Source organism: Apteryx rowi, unplaced genomic scaffold (assembly GCF_003343035.1).
Source record: "Apteryx rowi isolate R43461 unplaced genomic scaffold, aptRow1 scaffold_157, whole genome shotgun sequence".
In the NCBI taxonomy this organism is placed as follows: domain Eukaryota; kingdom Metazoa; phylum Chordata; class Aves; order Apterygiformes; family Apterygidae; genus Apteryx; species Apteryx rowi.
In genome coordinates, this window is record NW_020447830.1 from 1389064 (window position 1) to 1410333 (window position 21270).

Below are 21270 nucleotides of genomic sequence, written 5' to 3' on the forward strand. Positions count from 1 at the left end.
TTCATGTTGACATAGTGTGGTTATGTTTACCTACTTCAGACTCTCCTGTGGAAAAAGGATCAGGTGTTTGGCAGTTTGGATCATCGTCAGCAATGCTATATGGAGTTACAATGACTCCCCCTGTATTCTGGTCAGTTTTCCACATATAGGACAGTTTTACACAGTTAAAACCTGTATATGGAAATCTAGTATCTGCTAATATCTTTAAAAATCCAGTTTATCTGGAGAGATTTTATATTGCTACTTCTTACCTTTTTACTTATCTGTAGGTTTCCAAAGCAGTTCAGTTGAATTGGTTGGAAGATGACATTTTCATTTTCAGACTGTCGTTGGTAAATGGCTATTGCCTTTATGATTTGTGTCTGCCAGGCTTTCCTATCTGTTCAGCACTATTTCATGTCAGCCACTGAGAAAAAAGCAATTCAGTGCAGCAGCAAGACATGTTTACTGTGCTTGCTCCAGGCAGTAATGGAAAAATATGATGCTTCGAAGCAAGTTTAGAGAATATATTTGGCAAAAATAAATGTATACACTATAAAAATGTGTACGATAGGAGTTCCAAAGTTTGTATTGTGAACAGGTAACTATGGTGATGACTTCTGTTCGTAATGAAGAAGAGTTAAATATTCTATCTCTAAAAACAAAACAAAAAAAATTAGTTAAAGGGAGAAAAAGGCAAAAAAAAAAAAAAGCTAAGTTTTCATGTTTATATTTGACTGTCTCCTCTGTTAATGGGTGTATTCAGAAAATAGCTTGCCAGAACAGATCATTCTAGCTGCTGTTGTATTCGTGGCACCATCATGTAGTTCTGTTTTTTAGCAAGGATTTTCAGACTTCGTGTGTTGGCAGCAAAAGGATAAATGTTATGTTGGAAAATGCATTCAGCAGCGCTTTTGGTAAAACTGTCTGTAGCTAAGAACTATAAATTTTAACGAATTTGTAAGTTCAGTACCAGGAAAAATACTTTCTTGTATTTGATTTCTTATTTGTGAGTTAATCGATGGATGTTATTATGCACTGATAGAACGGGGAGGAATCTGGGAAGAAACCTCTTCAGCTGTTCAGGATATCCATCTTTTAACTCTGTTACGCTCTCCTCTTCGTGCACGTATGCTGTGATCTGCGGAAGAGTTGGAGGCTTCAGTGACAACTTCCCTAGGTTTTGTATTGCCTGGTTGTCCTGACTGGATTTGAGTGGAAGGGAAGGTTATTTGTTTACTGCAGGTTTGTGGAAATTCCTGGCATAAACAGAATTTCTTGATGAGCAAATGAGTCTTTATTGCCAAACAAGCCTTAAGTAAGCAACTCTCATGGATCTCTCATGGATGTTGTGCAACAGGTGCACAAATATGTAAATATATTGCCATGCTTCGCTGAGTAAACATAATTATGTCCAAATTAAATCTTGCTTGCATAGTTTTCTTCATACAAAACCAGATGAATCTGGAGGAGGGTGCCTTCTGAATGTGTGTGCAAATTAAGGAGTTTGATACTGTCAATCAGACGCTTGTTCAGGCTGTAATAAATTTCTTGGATCAAAGTTACAAGAGTATTTTGTACTTAACTGCTTCTCTTTTGCAAACATAATAGCAGATGCAAATCTGAGAATTAATAAGGCGTTGTATGTACGTACCATACATGTAGAATTTGAACCTTACTCTCTGATACCCCAAATATGCATTTAATGACAAATRCTTCTCATGTAGGCGGTGGTTCATAGTGAGTAAAGTCTTGGGCTGGGAGTTAACACTCCTTTTCCACTGCCCCCCCTCCCAACCCCAAACCTTGCCAACAAAAAAAATCCTGGGTAATTTTGCTAGCATTATTCTAATAGATGAGTTTGTCCAAGTCCCTTTCCACTGGTTTTTCCCTCTTGAGAACTGTACAATTCACAAATAAGTACTGTTATAAGAGAAATGTAGCATTTGTTCTTAGGTCTGCCTTTTTGTATTTGCGTGRCTTTGAAGTTGTATATTATCACATGTCTGAATTACATTCACTGTGTTTTTTTCTTTCTTCTTCAGTGGACTATATCGTGGAGTATGACTATGATGCAGTGCATGACGATGAGTTAACGATTCGAGTTGGGGAAATCATCAGGAATGTGAAAAAATTAGAAGAAGAAGGATGGTTAGAAGGGGAGCTAAATGGCAAAAGGGGCATGTTCCCTGACAATTTTGTGAAGGTGAGTTCTGCATTGACTTTTTTTTACTGGAATCATACAGTAGTCTATTATTGAAATGGTTAGAATTACATATAAGTTGTATTTGTAACAAGATGAGKTKTTTTTGTTGTTGTTGCATTTTAACCGGAAGACCTTTTAATTGACTTATTTTCTTTAGTATGTGTTTGAAAGGGTTTTTTTCTTAAGTTGTGCTGTTTATATTCACTTAAGCATTTCTTTTGGTCTGTATCGTGTCTCCTTGATAGCGCTTCAGTGCGCTAGCAGTTGWCTGTAGCCATGGTGACCTGCTTTAGTGAGATAAACTGATTTAAAAAAAAAAAAAATCTACACCTATAAAAGACATCAGGTCAAGGGAGAGCTGGGAAAGTGGGGTCATGGATCAGTCAGCTCAGCTATAATGAAAAACTGCATCCTCAAGCTGTGGTTATGTGGTCACTTCAATCTGGGTTAAAGCTGTTCTCCTGGAAGGTGCAATCCTGCTCTTGCTTTCCTTGACCGCTCAGTGCTGGCGCTGCCTCCTGTGTGGCCTTGCAAAAGCCCAGGTCAGGGAATGGGTCCAGCTGAAAGCTAACTATGAAGTCAGGTTGTTTTTCAGCTAGTTTGATTTCCTGAACAGGCTAACCCTGCGTCAGGAAGAAACGTCTGAAAAGGAAAGGGTGTGTAAGTAGTCCTCTGGGCTGCAGCATAGTGTGTGCTTCGGATTAAAGTCATCTTCTCTTTGAATATGACCTCTTTTCTGGGATCTAGATTTGGCTCATTGCTGTGTGACTAATGACGACTGTCTACCACTGTGAAATTGCTTCTAAGCCTTTTATTTAAGCTTTTATATTTATTGTATGTACTTGGAGGGGGAGGTAAGTGCCTAATTTTAAAGTTCCTGTTTGCAGCTTCCACATTTTTCCTGTTTTCTGTGTAATTTTATAAATCTAGTATTGAGCATGTAGCTATTTCTAGGTAGGAGGATTAGTTACAATAAAGAAGTCTGCAAAGTATCTAGGTATGCTCTTCCGTGAAGAACTTAAGAAATTTGGCATSTGCTTGAGCTGCCAGATATTCCTAAACTATGCAAGTGATGTTGTGATATTACACTTCTTTTATATGCCTTATAATCTTTTTGAATACCTTTCCAGGATTCCATAGTTTAATTTCCCTAAAGCACGATTACAGAGAATTTAGATATGATTCCTGTCTCTTTGAAGTAAAACTATTTCTTTACAAAACAGAATTCTGTTTCATTTTACTGTGATGTTTTGATATTTTTGAAAACCAAATGGAAACTCGTCCAGTATGCTACAAATTTTTTTTTATACTTGCTTACATTAAATTTGACAATTTTTCTGCTCAACTTGTTGAAAAAAGCAAAAAAAATGCCTGCTTTTGATTTACTGCTGAGAGAATCAAATTTGTCTTTTAAAACAGTTCTATTGGAAATAATCCAGTTGTTTCGCAGTGAGGGTCTTTTACAAAGGAGGAATTTATAAGAATGCCTTTCACTTGTCTAGTATTTTTAACTTGTTTGCACTTTGTAGTTTAGCTCAAAATCTGCTTTAGGTTTAGAGCCCTTTATAAATAGTAACTTAATTTTACCATAAGTGGTGTTTTTATGCTGCTATTKTATTGATGGTATACTTGATTGAATGCAAGAAAGTATCAGACATAGCTCTTCTTGTGTCGCCAGGCCATCTTTATACTGAACAGCAAAGAAGGATCAGGGTTGGCTTGCTTTTGTGTTACAAACTAAATTTGTTGGATGTTTTCTTGTCCTTCTGCTGTTGCAGGGTGGCTTTCGCAGTCTTTGAGTTAAATTGTTTCTATGCTGAAAAATCTTTGTATCTCAGCTCCAGGTAGTTTTAACTCTACAACTTTTTGATATTTGTAAGGAAGATCAGATTTTCTGAATTACAAGAGACTTGAGTTTTCTAGAAAGCTTAGGAATTTGGAGAAGTGAAAAGGAAGTTTTGTAGTAGAAGAAAATCTCTTTGCTTTATTGTTTGGTGGGCAACTATGCAGGCTAACTTGCCTTCCTGGTACAGACCTTTAGTGCTCAATTGTGAGGTTGACTTGGTGAATTTTTTATTTAAGACTGCATGCGTAGGTTGAATAATCTGTCTTGCAGTGATTAGACTATGGAAAAACCTTAACTGTTGCGGAAATGAAAGTCCAGATTTTCTTTGTGACCCTTTTGATTATGTGACCAAACTGCTACAAATGTCAAGCCCACAAAACTAAACTTTAGTCATCCAGCTGACAGCTTGGCCTTGTGCAATGCTGTGTTAACACACTTAAGGGGTCAGTGAACTGCAGTAAGAAGATGGAAATAAACTGAAGCAAAATTGTACTTTGGTATCGTGAACAAGGAAGGTCCTTTTGAGAAATGGATTTACTCCTTAGCTGCCTCACCTAATAGTTGTTGAAGCTCTAAATGAGCTGCTTGCTTATGTGTCCTCTGGACCTCTCATGGAAAGCTAGTTGCGGTCTTAGGGAGACTTCTGCTCTGAGTAGTAAAGCTCCTGCAAGGGGATGTAGGGTTGAGAGTAACAGCAAAACAGTGAGTTGGGGGTGTCTGTGCCTCCGAGAAGAATGCTGAAGAGGGACAAATATTACTGACTCTTTGTGGCTCGCACAGAAGGGGAAGGAGACTTGAGGTCTGGGTGATGCAGTGAGTAGGAAACAACTGTAAAGAAACGAAGCTAGGAGGATTGGGGAAACCTGGGATGAGCTTGGTCCAGGTGCCAAAATATCCTGCTGTCGCTCAAGGGGAAGGCAACGTGGGATGGATCTCCCAGGTTAGATCAGTGAAGAACCTGACTGGAGACAGCAAATAGCGGGGACAGAGGAAGAGTAGCACCAGGTTTACACATTGTAATGTGAGATTCTGGGACTCTAATTTTTATGTCTTTCTGCCCAGTTCTCCTTATTCTCCTTTTCTGTATGTTACTTCATGCATCACATGGAGATCTGGCCTGAACCTGTTACACAGATAACTTTTTTTCTGTGATATACGCACTAGCCTATGAAGAATTTAATTGAGGCCAGTATATAAGCTGTCCATTCAGAATTTGGGTGGTAAAGTTCAATCTCTGCTGATCTGAAATGCGTTAATATTTGTTGAAAGAGTGCATGTTTTCCACTGAATTTGTCTGGCCTTTTGCTTTATAAAATATTTAAGAGTACAATTATAAGACAGATTAAACTGGGCAAAGATGGACGCGTTTTCTTTGTTTTCAAATGTTAGATGTGTTTAGAGAAGTATCAAATAATTCTTTAAAAGAAGTCCTTGGTTTCCATCAAACAACTGCAAAAGCATTTGGGGGGGGCAGTAATTCCAGACTATTTGGTGATTGTTAGTTTTGTTAGTTYGTCTCTTATTAATCGTGTCCGATTGCAGGAAAAGATCCTGTTGCCTGGTGGCAGCTGCAAACTGTCCTTGGCTGCCAGGCAACTTACGGCTGCTTCTTGCCTGTTTGAAGGACAACCAAAATGTCAATAGGAGGATTATGGCTGCATGCCTTTTTGATGTGTTGGATGCCCCAGATTCTGACTGTATCATCACAGCTACAGCAGACCACAGTGCTGTTTTGTTCCCGCATTCTGGGCTTTGGTAGTACATAGGATTTACTGGCATTTTTATGCCATTCCACATTCTTTAACTTTGGATCAGACAAATGCAGCTTTTCTGTTTTAAGTCTGAGTGCCATCAACTTCTTTTCGAATTAGACTTATAGGAAATAGCTTTTGGATGATGTCTTAATTTTTCTGAATTGTAAATATTGCGCAAAAAAAAAAAAAGTTTTATGAAGGCTATGTAGTGGTAGTAGCTGGTTCTTTGCTTTGTCAGGAAGCCGAAATTTTTTTCAGAGATGTATTAAGGTTATTTTGTTGCACGAACAAGTAGGTGAGCTAAATACTACCTTAATTTGAAGTGCTCATTTACAGAAGGGAATGTATGGAAGCTCCTGGAGGATGCTGATGTGATACTGCTGCTTGGTACCTTGTAACATGTGCTGTTAGCAGGACTTCTTTCAATTTCTCTTTGGCTTCTACCCGAATCTTTTGCGCTGTTGAGGTTAATATCCTGAAGAAGGAGAGGAGGTAGGTGGTGCCTGGCTACTGGTGCCAGCTGGGATTGGGCATTTGCTGCAGGCCTACCACTTTGACAGGTTGAAGAATGGCCTGAGAGAGAGTATGCCAAAAGACACAGCTCTTGGTGCTGAATTGCTTCCGTCTTATTATGAGTTAATAAGAAAGGGAACAGATAGACCCAGCTAAGGAAAGCGAGACTTCCTATAACGCCAGGGCACTGGGATAATAACGGCATGACAGTGTCATGGGGTCGGGAAGCGGAAGGTATTTTAAAGGATGGGAGGGGAGGGATGTTCAAAGCTGTCCTGAAATGAGAGCTCAAATGTGGTGGAGAAGCTTGTAGTGACTTCATAGTTGTTAAAATAAATAAATAAATAAATAAATAAAATAGTTGAAAAAGATGGATACAATTATAATGCCCCCTTTTGAAGCTAATTTACTTGAATTCACATTTCAGTAATAGTCATTTGTTTATTTATTTATTTTCCTGTAGTGTGAAGTTGGATTTTAGAGTATTTTGGGAACTTTTGTTGTTTTTCCTGCTTGACTTATAACAAAATGCAACTTTTGCATTCTTTGTTTTCTGCTCCTGGTTTTTACATGTCTTGTTAATACAGACTGCATTCTTCTCTTGGTGTTATATAGTTCCTCTGCAGGTGAAAGCTTTCCGATTTTATCAATGAGTTTGGATTAAAATTCTCATTTGGACTCTGTGTGTATACGCGTTCTGGTGGATGGTGTAATATTTGAATTGAAAGTCTTGCTCCTGACATTATTTCATCATTCTTTCTTCTTCCTATGTGGGCAATAGAAGATAGGCAACTTCATGAATTCCTGAAAGGACACTCTTAACATCGGAAGCGTAGCAGACTTCTATTGTTTTCTTTGACAGTGGCTTTTCCTTTTTAAAATTCATCACTGTGTAAAATGTAGAAAGACATTAATTTCCAATACGGGTTAAAGCAGTGCAGTAATGCAGTTGAATGGAAAGTGCAGATTTTTTTTGAGAGAGCAAGTTGGTTTTTGTAGTGGGGTGAGTGTGGTTGTTTTTTTAAATAGCTTTGTTTGCTATCCAGCTAACTCTTGTGTTAGTTCGTAAGCTTGAAGTGACGATTTGGTGTCGATTCTTCTGCTTGTTTTTAAAGACTTTTTGTCTGTTTGTAGCTGATAAGGTATTTCAGATTTTAAAGTTGTAAATTTTACTTCCACCACTGCTGTCTTAGCTTTGTATTTAGCTGCATCACGAGTCTGTTTTTTCACAGTAGTGAAACTTTGGATTGTAAACTCAAGGCAGTAACTTGAGTGAGGGAGGAGCCACAGATTAATAGTTTTCATCGGATAAGGTAGAACAGTTTCCGGATAGGCTTAGGTGGCTTTCTGGTGTACAGACTGGCATACTTCTGCTAGTATGTTTTGGATATGCACCGTTTCTCTTTAGTCACTCGCTCGGCGGAGGAAGTATCTGCGACAGATCTGGTTCAGAGAAAACTCTGCCAGCACAGGTGTGCTCAGCTGCTCCTGCTGGCTTAGTACAGAGCCTGGATCCTTTGCAGGTTAATATGTGAACTTTGCTCGCTACGACATTTTTCTTCCTCCCCCTAAATAAAAAAAACATAACGCTGGGTGTGTTCGGGCAAATATGTCCTTGGAAGAGGTAAGTTTATTTTCTGTATGTTTTTAAAATCAAATATTGCAAACTGAGTTTCAGGGCAATAAGCATGGATTTAATAATTTCTGGCTGCAATACAATTTTTAGATTTTATTTAATATACTTTGTAAATTCTTGGCCTCAGTTGTTCATATAACAAAGTTATTTGTTTTCGATTTAGATTGGCTACTCTTCTGCAATTTATTGAAGCACCTGAGAATTTTAGTCAACTGCGGTGCTTGCCTGAAGAACTTGTTTAAAAAGGGATGATTGTTTTTAGGGCTAAATTTCATGTACAACTTCCTGGTCTTTGTGTTCTCTGTCTAGTTAAAACCAAAACCAAACCCCCCTCCTCCTGCAGAAAGCCCCCCAGAACCAAACTTTTTCGCTGAAAAAGTTACAGTATTAACGCAACTAACCTACTTTCTTAGTGCCTCTTAGCTTTGTTCTTGCTGCTGTTGGGCTGTCAGTACAGAGCATGCTGTTAACCGATGAGRGAAGTGTTGGCTGACAACTCTTTCAAATGTAGTGTCTTCTGTAATTCCCTTTTAAAAACAGAAAATTGGCCTCACTCGGAACTTTAAACAGGAAGTATGGAATCGAGGGATTATGGACTAGATAATGTCGACCTTTACTGGATTGCTTTATAAGAACTCTAATCTAGTTGCACTTTAATATAATAAAACATTAATTAAAAAACAGTTTAACAGTATAAGTTTTTGCACTTAATGTATAAAAAATAAGCCACTCTCTCTGTTTATAAGGAAGCAGAGCAGTATACCGTAAAGGGACTTTTCCATTTTTAGGGAAGAACAATTTTGCTGATATGATTGTCCCCTATGTTATTACTGGCAGAGCTAACTGTTGCCACAGTGGAAGGGGTGTGATTCAGTCTATATTATACAGTCCTGTCTTGCACAGAAACAAAAAATAAGTAAAGAACATGCAAACAAGCAAGCCAGTCTGTCTAAAATCTCAGTTTGGGATTTGACAAGGGGATTAAAAGGGTTTTTCYGTGTTTCTGCACCTAACTTAACCTCTGATGCCAAGATGTGCATCTAGTTTGAAGAGAATGAGATACCTGCACTGTAATAGAATAAAATACATATTTATTTCCTGAATTTTTGGATTTGCTGTTCTGCTGGGTCTTACACTAGGCTGTATGTTTTATTTCCTGTTCTGTCACTATACTGTCTGAACTCTTGGAATGCAAGTAATGCTTGAAGAAAATTAGATATACAGGGATTTATTGATCTTATTGGTCAACTGAGACTTTGGTTTATATGGCGGCTTCTGTTGTTTTGTTGCTGAGTTGAGGAAACTGGTCTGGAAATGGGTTGCACAAGGACGTGAAACTCAGGAGCTTTGAGGTTTTGTTAGCTTCCCATTAAGAGAGGTAGTCAGCTCTTCAAAGCAACGTTCAAAGCAATTGAAGGTGGCACTTTCGTTTTTCAAAAACAAAGATAATAAGGAAGGTTGAAAGCCGGATCAAGTAACATTGGTTTTAGTGCTGATTATATTAGAGAAAATATGGGTATAAGCTGGCTATTTTTGTCCTGGCAAGGAGTAAGATTAAGAGTTTGTGCTGATTCTTTTAGTCCTATTGCTTGTCTCTGATACCATGGTGCCATCATTTGTGCTGGTTTTCTTCTGGCTTTTGGAGAAAATAGTCCCACCGGAGAGTGCACTCTTCACGGGTGAGCCTGGGTAGTAGCACTGCTCTTTGCTCTGGAGGAGGGCCCACGTGTGGCTGCGTAAGCTCCTTTCACATTAATCCCATCGATTGGTGTATATAGGGAACTCGTGGGAGCAGTGATGAGGAATCCGGTGTTTATGGGATGAGACACGGTTCTCGACTATCCGTCTATTTTGGCCTTTCTGAATAAACAGTGAAACAGGTTTCTCCTAACCTGAGCATCAGGCTAAATGACCTGGGTGAGGCTTCTGTATGATGGGAATCTTTTAAGAAACAGCTGAAGATATTGGCCCCTTCAGCGGACRGAAGAATTCACATAAGGCAGCAAGAGTTTTCGTTAGGATTCGGAGCTCGCTGTGAATTATCCCTGCTGCTGTGACTTTTTAAGCAGATCACTGGATTAACTACTTGGGTTTATACCAGTCAGGCCTTGACCCTGCAAATCCCCCCTGTAAACTAACCTATCTAATGTGAAGAGTGAAAAAACAGTGCTGAGGGTTTTTTGAATTTACAGTGGGGCTTTGTCTATGCCCTAGAGCTACCGTTGCTGACACGGTCGTGCCGGCACAGCTGTTCGTAGGCACCTTGGTGAAAGCAGTGCGTCTCCCGGGGTAGTTGTGTTGGGTTACGAACGGAATAAGCTAAGCAGATACAGTCTCGTAGTACCATAACTGTGTCCACACTGGAATTTTGTTGTCTAGCTGGTGTTAATTATTGGTGTCACATGTATGAAGAACTTCATATTCCAAGGCAGTATAGCTATGTGAATTATGAAGAACTTGCATAAGAAAGATGTCTGGGTATATGAATTGCTTTTGCTTATCTTGGTGGACTATTAGATCTGAAACGTTACAGATGCTTTTGTCAAACGTTAACTGTTTAAGTGCAGAACATGTGGCGAAATGATGGTGCTTTCCAATTCTAAGCAGGCACCTGCGCTTTCAAAATGTTTAAAATAGCACCTGTAAAGGAGGCTGTAGTTTGCATTTGAAAAAGTGGTGTTTCATTTTAAGAATAAAAATCTACAACATCTTGAATTCTTCTGTGGCTGAATGTGAACATTGAATGAAGAAAACACTAGCACTTATTTTATTTTTAGTATTTTAAAATGCTGTGTTACAAAGAGCATGATTAGTTCGTGGAAGTGCTCCTAAATTTTGCATCAGGAGACAGTATTGAGAAGAAGGGAACTTGAGGTATTGTTCCTAAGGAAGACCGGATAAAATGTGATGACTCATTTGTGTGAATACTGCTTAGTATGCTAATTATTCTCTCTCATTTGAGTAATCAACGTTTCTTGATTGTACGTGCTCCTCTTGCTTTTCTAGATGTCGTGTCTGCTTGTGACTTTGTTCTGTTGTCACTCTGCATACTCTTGGATATCTGTAGTGCTGCTCAGCTCGGATGTAATGTTTTGTGCGCAAGCTAGTATGAAAAGGTAAAAAATTATATGTAAACTGTTATTTTTTTTTTAAACCACATGAAACCATCTGCTCTTTTGTCTTTCCTCATCTATTTTTTAAACCTGGTTGTGCATAATTTTATGACTTGGTTTTACAGCCCTGTAGGAAGGTAGCCATTCGCTACTGTAGGCACATAAGCCAGGAGTACGTTGCATCAGATGGCATTTGCAACCATCCTTAAGTAAACTCCACAAAATGCGGACAACGTCACAGTCAGAAATAATTGACTAGACATTTGCAGAAAACATGTTTAAGTTTAGACCTTTTCTATGTACAGAAGTCTAAAGTAGTCCCATAAATATGTACTCTGTAATTAGCTTATGTAATAATACCAAAGAGGTCTGTTACTCCAATTAATATATGTAATGTTTGTTATATCCTGGGAATCTCAAGTTCTCTGTATGTGAACCCCAGAATGATGTTTTTAGTACTTTTTTACCTGTATAGTAAATCAGCACATGTTTACACCCAACACTGCTAATATTAAATTTGTTCTGTTACTTTCTCCTATAAAGCTGAATGGAGGGGATGGATTTCTTACAGTTTAATTTATGATAGTCCTGGGAAGGATTAGAAAATTTAGGTCAGGGTAATAATACTTGCAAATTTGAAACTCAAAAATTTGCATGAGGGTAGTTCTTATAGCCTGTGGTCTTGCAACCGTTGGATCACTTGTGAGTTTTTTGAAAGCGTCATTGTTTTGCAGGGGAAGCTACCTGATATGTACTGTAACTTTTTCAGTGTTAAATTTATTTTTAACGTGTCTTGCTTCCTTGAACATTGAGTTCAGTATTTGGAACTGTTATCAAAATTGAATGTGCTAAATGATTTCTAGGTCTGAAAAGCTTTTCGGATATTTTCCGCTTCCTAAAAATCTTACTTTGGTGTGGATATATATGTGTGTGTTAGCTTTGGACTTGCTGTACTATGCTGTCAAACCAGTGATGACGATGGGTGGATGCTCTTTGTCATCTCTTATGAAACATGAGCAGAAAGCAAGACTCATTTTTCGTTAAAAATGTTAGTTATTGTGTGAAGTTTTGATGAAATTAATTTTCAAAACTAGTTTTTTTAAACAATGATAAGAGGTGGGATTTTAAAACTTGCACTTTTGTGATTACATTCTTAGTCCTGATCCAGCAAGATGCATAAAATGCATGATCTTTGTATCTTAGGCAAGAGCTGCAAAGGGACTTGCAGGGACTTTTTTTTGGCCTCCGCTTTGGGAGGAAGTGGCCCTGAGTTAAGTACTGAAGGTGGGACAGGGAACGGAGAAAGCTGGATGCCTTTGAAGAGGGATGCACAGCTAGAAGAAAGTTATATTCTGCCGTCAGAATACACGGAGCAACGATGATAGTGAGAATGAGCAAGGGATGATGTCCTCAGTTAAACATCAGAGTGGACCTGTGGTGGTTAATTGGTCTGGACCAGCATACAGACACTTAACTGGGAGAAGGGAAGGAAATGTGTCTTTCCCTGTCTTCCTTTGCAGTATTGCTTGATTTAAATACTGAATTCTGCAGAAGCTGAATCAGTGTCTTGCCCTCTGCCGCATGCCTGGTTTCATTGATCTAAGGCGCTATTTTACGACTAGCTGTTTGCAGGACTTTAATAACTAGCCTATAAAACAATTGCAAGAAATGAAAATCAAATTTTCGTATGTCTGAGCAAGCAGAATGGAAAAGAAATGCAATTAACATTTTAAGATGTTTTTATTTGGCTGCAAATAAATGTGGCAGCCCTATAAAATATCACTTGGATGTTATTTTTAAAAATACTTCAAGATTTATTTATTTTTTAATTAAGTGGGGGGGGCAGCACTGACCTAAAAATTTCTGCCTCCTCTAATTAATCCTGTTAATTTTGAGATTATTTACTGTCGGTTGCACTAGTGATTAGACTGCAGTGTTTTTCTGGATCTGGGCTTGAGTCTTTGATAGAAGCAAATGGAAAAAGTTTTTTAATGTTTGCAAAAATTTAAGATGCTTAGATGTTACAAGTTTCTAATATTTGTAAAGCTCAAGAGGCTTAGTAAGAGCTCAGATCAGGATCTGTTTTGGCCCTTGTTTTGCATGAGCTTTATAGGTATCCAGAGTAACATATGTAGCGAACTCTGAAATTCCAAGTCCGCTTCTACCTTCCCACCGTAGAGATGAACTTTCCTTGTCCAGACCTAAATCGGGGCAAAACATTAACCCGCGTGATGTTAAACTCCTAAACAGCCCACGAAGTAATTTGTTTTGCTGAACAAAAGTGAAGGCTGTAGTCAACTCTGCATGCTGCTTCAGGGGACTCTAACTAGTTCCATCTTTGAAGTGATTTATTTCTGTTTTGAAGAATAACTTTTAATCCTTTGAGGTGTTGATGGGCTCCTTGTGACGTCTGCCATCTGAGCTGTGTTGTCAGGAGATGGGAATTACTGCAAACGCGAATGTGCTCCGTGGAAAGAGTTCAGCTAGCATTTTATCTAATTTTGTTGATAAATTGTCTTGTTCCATGGCTTTAATTCATGGCAAATATGATAAACGAACAGGATAAATGTGGATAGTTGCAGATTATTCATTTTTCTCTACTTGCCCTTATTAAATATTTCCGTTTTTGTGTTCTGTGGATGCCTGCATTCAGGATGTGACAACTTATTTTCTGTTCAAGGAGGGAATGAAATTGCTATTCGAAGGGGCACTGACAGGCAAAATTAAAGGACTTAGTGACTTAGATTTGAATAGGCAGAAGCTGTTCAAGCTGTCTCATGCCTTCTTCTACTAAGAACCTAAACAAATACACATTTTAAATTATTTCAGAGTTAAAGGGTGCTTGAATAATTAGATATAGGAAGATTTTTGTATTCCAGGAACCATAATTTTTAATTGTACCTGAAAAGAGTTTTTGCTGGCAACATTATATCTGTATGCAACAATATATTTCATATATATATAATATATGTGTGTGTGTGTGTGTATTATATATATATACACACACACATAAAATGCATGCACTTTTGTTTGTTTTTTTGGTGAAAAGTGTTTTGCAGGCTCTAAGGTGGAGAGAGAAGCTTATATAAACAAAACTCTATTGCTTGTAGATTTATTGCAAGCTTCCAACTCTTCCTTTTCCTCTAAAATTGAGTGGCAGGTTTAATTCTGACTTCCTTTTTTTCTGCCCAGTAAAGTATGAATCACAAACTTAATTCATGAATGGACAATGCTGTTACTGCTGTTCTGGTGGGGAAGAAAAGAGCTGAGAAAATCATGTGTTCAGACTCAGATGTTTACCTTTATGTATTTCTCATCTCAGCCTCCTTGGATATTGAGACCATTGGAGATCTCATTTTGAAATATGATCAGCCAATAACACAAATGTATGTAGAATAGGTAGTTTTTGTACAAGTTGACATTTATTACAGTTATACAATGGAAATGAYGTAAAAAGTCTAAAGATGGTTGTTTTTGGTATAATGACATAGGAGAATTAAAATCTTTTATGTTCGAAGATTCTAGCTAAGGATTTAGGTTAATTCGATAACTAACTTCTCTCTGCCTTGTAATGCAGGAGTAGACTTCGTACTTACGAGCATCTRTCCCGTTCTTGTTCCTTCAGACAATCTGATCTGGTTCCTCTATCACCAGATTGTCCAATTGATTTTTAACGTTCTGTGCTTCTGCTACAGGAGGTAAGGAGGATCCTCCTCTTCCCATTTTAGCTAACAGTGGGAAGGCTGCTGGCTCGCTTACAGAGTAGGTCAGGACTGTCTGCTTGTTTATTTAATGAGCATCGTGAGGTTATAGATGAACATAGACATGTTAGATCTTGTGCATGTTAAAGCAGCAAGGAATAAATTCTTGTTTTACATTTTGATGTACCCAGATGATCTTGAGGTTTTGTTTTGTTTTGTTTTGTTTTTTCCTGAGGAATTGTTAGACTGGGACAGGTCCTCTCGGGTGTCACTGCTGATCTCTTTTCCTCTATTGTGTGAGAATTATACACATTTTTAAAATAACACCCTGGTAGTGATTTCATATTTTGTGAAAGTGTTGTGAAATATGCATTTAATGGCGATTATATAAAAGTTGTAAACCTTAATGACCAGAGCTATAGTTTGCAACAGAAAGTGTGGGTGGTTACTTATGATTTGAGTGTTTCATGCCAAGATAACAATGTGTAGTGAACTTGTACTGCCAAATCATAAATTCATAAAATCTGTGTTGCTGATGGAAAAGCTGACAAGCCTTTTATTGTGGTGGCCTGGCATAATAGAAATATTAAAATTTCCAGCTGCAGCTAATGTCAGATTTCTGTTTTGTTTTTGCTGGCTGGCAAATAGTGGTGGCCTCATCTCATAACAAGCTGACCAGTCCAGTATCCTGGAAACTTTTTATTGGTATTGTCATAACACAAGCTCCGAGTCTGTAAGTCTAGATGGACAGATCTAACTTAAACCGCAAACCCAAAACCTTACTTGTTCCAAAGTGAATGAACAGGAATTTTGGAATTTCAGGTTAGATATAATGATAACTGAGACTTTTTATCTGTAGTTTGGATGCAGACGTTAGACTTTTGTGCAGTGTTTTCCAACAACTTAAACTCAAGCCAGCTGTTTTGGCAGAGACTTAAGTATTGCAGACTTGATAGGGACCTTTGACATTTGAATAAATTATTAGAGTCAGTTTCCAGAGATCCGAACTGTGATATGTCTTGGTTAGCAATGATTTCCCTTTGTAAAATCTTTGCACGTTCGAAAGGTCAGAGAGTCATAGCAATGATGTTCAAGATGAAATACCTGGAAATGGTGGTTGGGAAGTATCCTAGAGGATCCTGAAGCGTGCTTTTGCAAATGAATCTAGAGCAATTTCCTGCCATCAGAGGACTGATATGAAATACAGGTTTGTGGAATAGTGGGCCAAACGCAGGCCTGGAAATGAGGGATTCCTACATTTGTTTTACCTTGGCTTTAATGTAGTTTTTAATGCCCTGGGGAAGGATAATTAATGCTGCAGTTCCTCTTTAACAAAAAGATAGTGCTAGCTTTACGTGGAAGTTCCAAAGGCGGTAGGTTAAATATTGAGAAAAGTTTTTGGCTTATCCATACGCTGTTTATTAACTCATTCTTTTGTAGTATTCTTGCCAAAACTAGATTTATCACCTGCCACTGTCCTTGGTTGCAAACCAGTTTTACTTGATGTTATGATTACAATGTGTATTCTAATGCATTAAGTAAAATATTACTATCCGTTGTCTTTGATTCGAGCATGGTTGACATAAATCACTCTTTCACAGATGTCTATTCGTTGCAAATCTTTTCATATTGGTTTGCAGCTCTGCACCTGTCTTTATCCCATAATCATCCTGGTCTTTCCCTTGCTGCCTCTTTCCTTTTATATATCTTGGTTTAGTTTCTCTGGGAAGTCCTTGTCTATCTGCATATTGAAGTGTTCAATTGTCATATCTTAACCGGGGTCTTATAATACCAGTCTCTGCCAGTGTCTGATCATTCATTCTGGTTTCTGCTAATGGAATTCTTCATCAATAAATCCTTAATCTTTGAATGTATCCTCAAGATTTTCCTCATGTATCTGCTCACAGAATTCTTTTATATCTCTTTTAAAATCTAATTCCCCTGTATTTTCTGTTGTTGTATTTGCCATTGGTAGTCTTTTTATGTTTGTATTTGAATATTTCCTTCCTGTGACTGCTTCAATTACCGACTGAACCCAGGTATTAAAAGGTTCAAGCATTCCTCCTTTCCGTTTTGGGTCTTGATCTTTTGTTGCCACTGCTTTTGTCTCAAATTGTTTCCTATTGTTTATAACCTACCAATTACTTTGGGTGTAGTATTACTATTGGACTTTAAAGTATGTTGTCTGTTGACCTCAAATTACTGATAAAGGTGTGGCTTATCTTAAAGCCTCTTCTAGCACTTGGAAGCAGTCTTTTATTTAAAGTAGGTCATATTTTTGGCCAGGCTGCATGTGTATGTCTTCCCCATCTCCCTTTTGCTTTCTTCATGCTGCTTATGAAGCATGTTTCAAAGTTATTACAGCACCCGCTTCTGAGGTTGCGTGTGAAGTACAGCATTAGTGCAGACCTGGAGAAAGGAGTCTGTAACAGGCTCCTTCATAGGAGAGCCTTATGATTGAAAAATCAGTTAAATGGAGAAACTTTTAATTTTTGGAGCAGCTGGAAGTTTTGGAGGTTATTTAAGTTCCATAGTGTAAGATTTTTATCTTAAAAATCCATAGACAGATCTACTCTAGGCTAGTTCTCAAGTGACACTATGTTTTTTCAGCAGAGCAGAATGGCCTTGTTAGTAAGGCAGCTAGATAGGGGACTTTTTTGGGTGGTAAGCTTTTTAACTACAGCCAACTTTAAATAGCTTATCAGACTTTCAAGCAACTGCCCCCCCCCCCAAAAAAAAAAAGATTGATAGCCCAAGAATGACAAAATCTTTATTTGTAATGCCCATTTGAAAGGGAAATAGTCATAGTACTTTGCTTTTCTGGAGCTTTTTTTGACTTGGAAGGTGAGGCTTCTGTAGAACAGGCTGATCAAGAGAAGAGGGCTCAATGAATCGGGGAGAAAAACATTAGGAACTGCTTGCTTGTTTTTTGAAAGGATCCTTTATGTAATGTAAATGAGTGGGAGGAATAACTCGTTCTGTGGGCCCTGCTTATTCTGCTCTTCTCTGTCCTCTTGGGAAACAGGAAGGTGCCTTAGATTGCTTGACTTGGTTGGTATGTTTTGAAAGCTTCAGTAGCTTTCTGGGCCTGTTGAGTTTTCCAGCGGAACAGTTTCAGTCAGTAGCCTGGGTTTTCATGTTCTAAAAAGCATCGGATAAATCCTGGCAAATACGTTTCTAATATTTTTAGCATTTCAGAGATGCACATGGTTTTCTTGTCTGAGAGCTCATATTTAAGCATTCAGTGGATATCAGTTAGTATATATGTTGTACAATCTCTGTTTCTGAATAGTATTAAATATTCCGTTGAAGTAGCTGAAATGACTAGTGGCGTCGCTGACCAGTGGCTATTGGTGATGGATGCAAGAATTGTTCTGAAGTGGGTCACAGAAAGGTGCAAAGTAATTATTTATGTAACAGACTTTCACAATGGATATCTACTTTCCTCAAGATTTTATCCAGCTGTGGTGGCTGTTTCTATCAGAGTAGCTAGTGGGAATGCTACGGAGCTTTGAGGGGGTTGGTAACATACAGATAAATGAGATCCAGTGGACATAATACACTCAGATTCTCAGAAAGTCTTTGACAGAGTTTTACATCAACTTATTGAAGAAGTGAACTTCAAGAAATGAGATTAAAGCAAAAACCCTTTTATGGACTGAAAGGTGGTGTTCAAGATTAAGAAGCAAAGGACTTCTCAGGATAGAGAAGAGTCTGCGGTGGGATCCTTCAGGAATGGGCCCTGGTGCCAGTTTTATTCAGCAGCATCTTCAGTGAGCTGGAGAAGGGATTTAACCATGGAATCTGCACTTTTGTGAATGTCATTAAACTCTTTCCAGTAGTTTGGATGATGATGGCAAGGAACTGAGTGATCAAAAAGGTGGCAGATGAGCTTGCAGGTAGATAAATGCTGGTTAATGTATGGAAGGAAAGGTAATCTATAACATACCTACATGCAACTGCCAGTTCCAAGCTGAGCATCAGCTCATGAATATTTTGGTTTTGTCATTTTTCAGTTCTTTAAAATCATCAGTTCCACTGGCAATGACAGCCCCCAAAGCCAGCAGGATGCTGGGCCTCATCAGGAAGGCTATTAGGAACAAGACAGCTAAATGATTAAGGGGATGGAGCAGCTGCCTTGTGAGATCAGGACTAACAAGGCTGGAGCTCTTCAGCTGAGAGAATGAGGCCGAGGGGGGATATAAGCAAGGTTTACACAACCATGAAGGAAGTGCTAAATTGGATGCAGAATAGCAGCTCCCCAAATTCCATAATACCAAAACCAAGCAGGAGGGACTTGGACTAGTTGAGGCATCAGTTTAAAACAGAGAGAGAGAAACTTCTTTACACAGTAGGGAGTGAATATCTGGAATTTATTGCCAAAGGCAGCTATGGAGGCAGGTGGGATCAGGGGTTTAAAAAGGGATTAGACAAATTTACTGGCAGATGTTAAAGGGAATGGGCGGGATGTACTTTCCTAATGAAACCTTTATGGGTGCTCGGGGAATATGAGAGGAAAAGACAGCAGAAAGCACTTAGGATTGCATGCTTGCTCTCTCTAAATAGCATCTCATACTGCCACTGTTGGGAGCAGTATTCTGACTGGATGGACCAGTGGTCTAGCTCGATGGGTAATTTCTTATGTTAAGTGACTTCCTCCTCCCCCCCCCCAATTTCAGAGTATTCATTCTCAGGTAGAGTCTCATTTAATGAGCTAATGCAGTAGAATAACTGCTGAATATATGGCCTCTTTTGTCAAGAACTGATGCTTTCTTATTTATAGGCTTCTGTGTCTTCATTAGCACATTCCTTCTAAATTAAGGTATTAACATTGTAACCGGTAGGGAAACAGCAGAAATATTATGGTTTCTGTTATTTTCTTCCTGCACCCTCCCCCCTACTCCCACTTGTTTTATGTATCTTGTTGTCTTTTCCAGTCATATCTTCCAGCAGTAGTACCATTACATCTTGCCTGTAAACATCACTTGAGCTTTCTGAGGCAGAGATGATCTGTTGTTAAAGATTTATGTACTAGAATATTGATTTTTATTTAGTACCCTACACCATGGATCTGTAATTGAGGTTGTATTCTTACAATTTTTAAAATSTTTTTTATATAAGCCATGACTTCAAAGTTGTGTTAATTGTGACTTTTCTGGGCTCAAAGCTACTTAGGATTGGAGTAGATGACTAAAACACTGCCTCTGTTTAAGTTTTCTTGGCACATTAGCTTGCCTGTTTCCTAACAAATTGTGTGGAAGGTTCATATTTATAAAGGCCTTTAGTATATTTAGATGCAGGATGCCGTGTGTGTTGAGTATTACATGTCATTATACACCAAATGGTAAGTGCAACTGAAATCTGGTAGGCTATAGAGTGGCTCATTAAAAACACTGTGACATTTTGGGTAATTTAAATGGCCTCTCAGTCTTTTAAATCTCTTGTTTCAGGAAGTTAAGAAGGATGTAGAACCCAAGGATGACGTTCTACCAGTCAGGAGGGAGAAATCTGGCAATGTAGCAAGTCTTGTGCAGCGTATGAGCACCTATGGGCTTCCAGCAGGAGGATTTCAGCCTCATCCCCCATCTAAAAGCTTCAAGAAGAGTATGTAGTCTTTCCAATTCCTTCAATTGCATAAGCTGCTGAAGTGTAATTTTTTTTAAATAAAACATTAATTGCTTAATGCCTAACTTAGTTTTAAGTCTGTACAGAAAGCTAGAGACATAAGAGATATTTTACATTCTAAGCCAAATTCTGCCCCAAATGCATGCAAAGCTTGTATGTAGTTCTTAATGAMAGCAACAGTAAGGAGCAGAATTTTAGACCCCTTCTAGATTCCAGAGCATATTACCTTGATTTTTTTTTTATTATTATTTTTTTTGATCAGCACAGAGCAACAGTCCCTTTCAGTTGTTTTCTATGACTTCACCTGGGCTGTGTTTGTATTGTGAAGTACCTGAATGAGAACCGAAGGCCTCTTCATGATAATTAAAAAACTTTCTGGGGTTGTTTCTTCTGACTAGAAAAGTCTTGCTAGAAGTACAKGGCTTTGTGATGAGGAAGTACTGTTACTGTCTAGCTTAGATTTCTCTTGTTTAGGAAGTTTGCTTGTAGTGTGAAACAAGGCGAAGTTGGAGGAGCAGATTTGGTGATGCCTAAGAAAAGGTGGTGGAAGTCTTCCTTTGAMTGTAAATTTAACCCCAGGATAGTCAGTAGTGGAGACTTCTGTGTCTCCATATCTGTAGTTCCTAGGTTGTGATGCCGGTGTTTAAGTCAAGCTGGCTAAAACACAGAGCAGAAAACTTAGTACTTGCTTTATCTGGAAAACTGACTTGTGATCTGTATTTAGATGTCTCAGTCTCAAAAGAGAGATTCCTCTAAATTAGTCTGGCTTCATCTCTATTACAATGAATTGCAGGCGTTTATGATTAAAGCTTGTTGTTTTTTAAAACTTCGTAACTAACTGTTTTTGGTATGTTTACACTCTGAGTTATTGCTCATAAAAGGAGAAGGGCCCCTAGC

General features: G+C 38.3%; 1 protein-coding gene across 1 annotated transcript in view; it reads left to right on the plus strand.

Annotated features, from left to right (window-relative positions):
* Window positions 1–1184: 1184 nt before the first annotated feature.
* Window positions 1185–21270, plus strand: part of CD2AP (CD2 associated protein) — a gene marked incomplete at its 5' end in the record, with an annotated part of 60819 nt that continues 40733 nt past the window's right edge. The window contains 3 exons of the mRNA XM_026059388.1: window positions 1185–1224; window positions 2025–2185; window positions 20199–20352. Of these exons, the coding sequence (XP_025915173.1) occupies window positions 1185–1224; window positions 2025–2185; window positions 20199–20352 (355 nt within the window). The remainder of the gene's footprint in view (window positions 1225–2024; window positions 2186–20198; window positions 20353–21270) is intronic.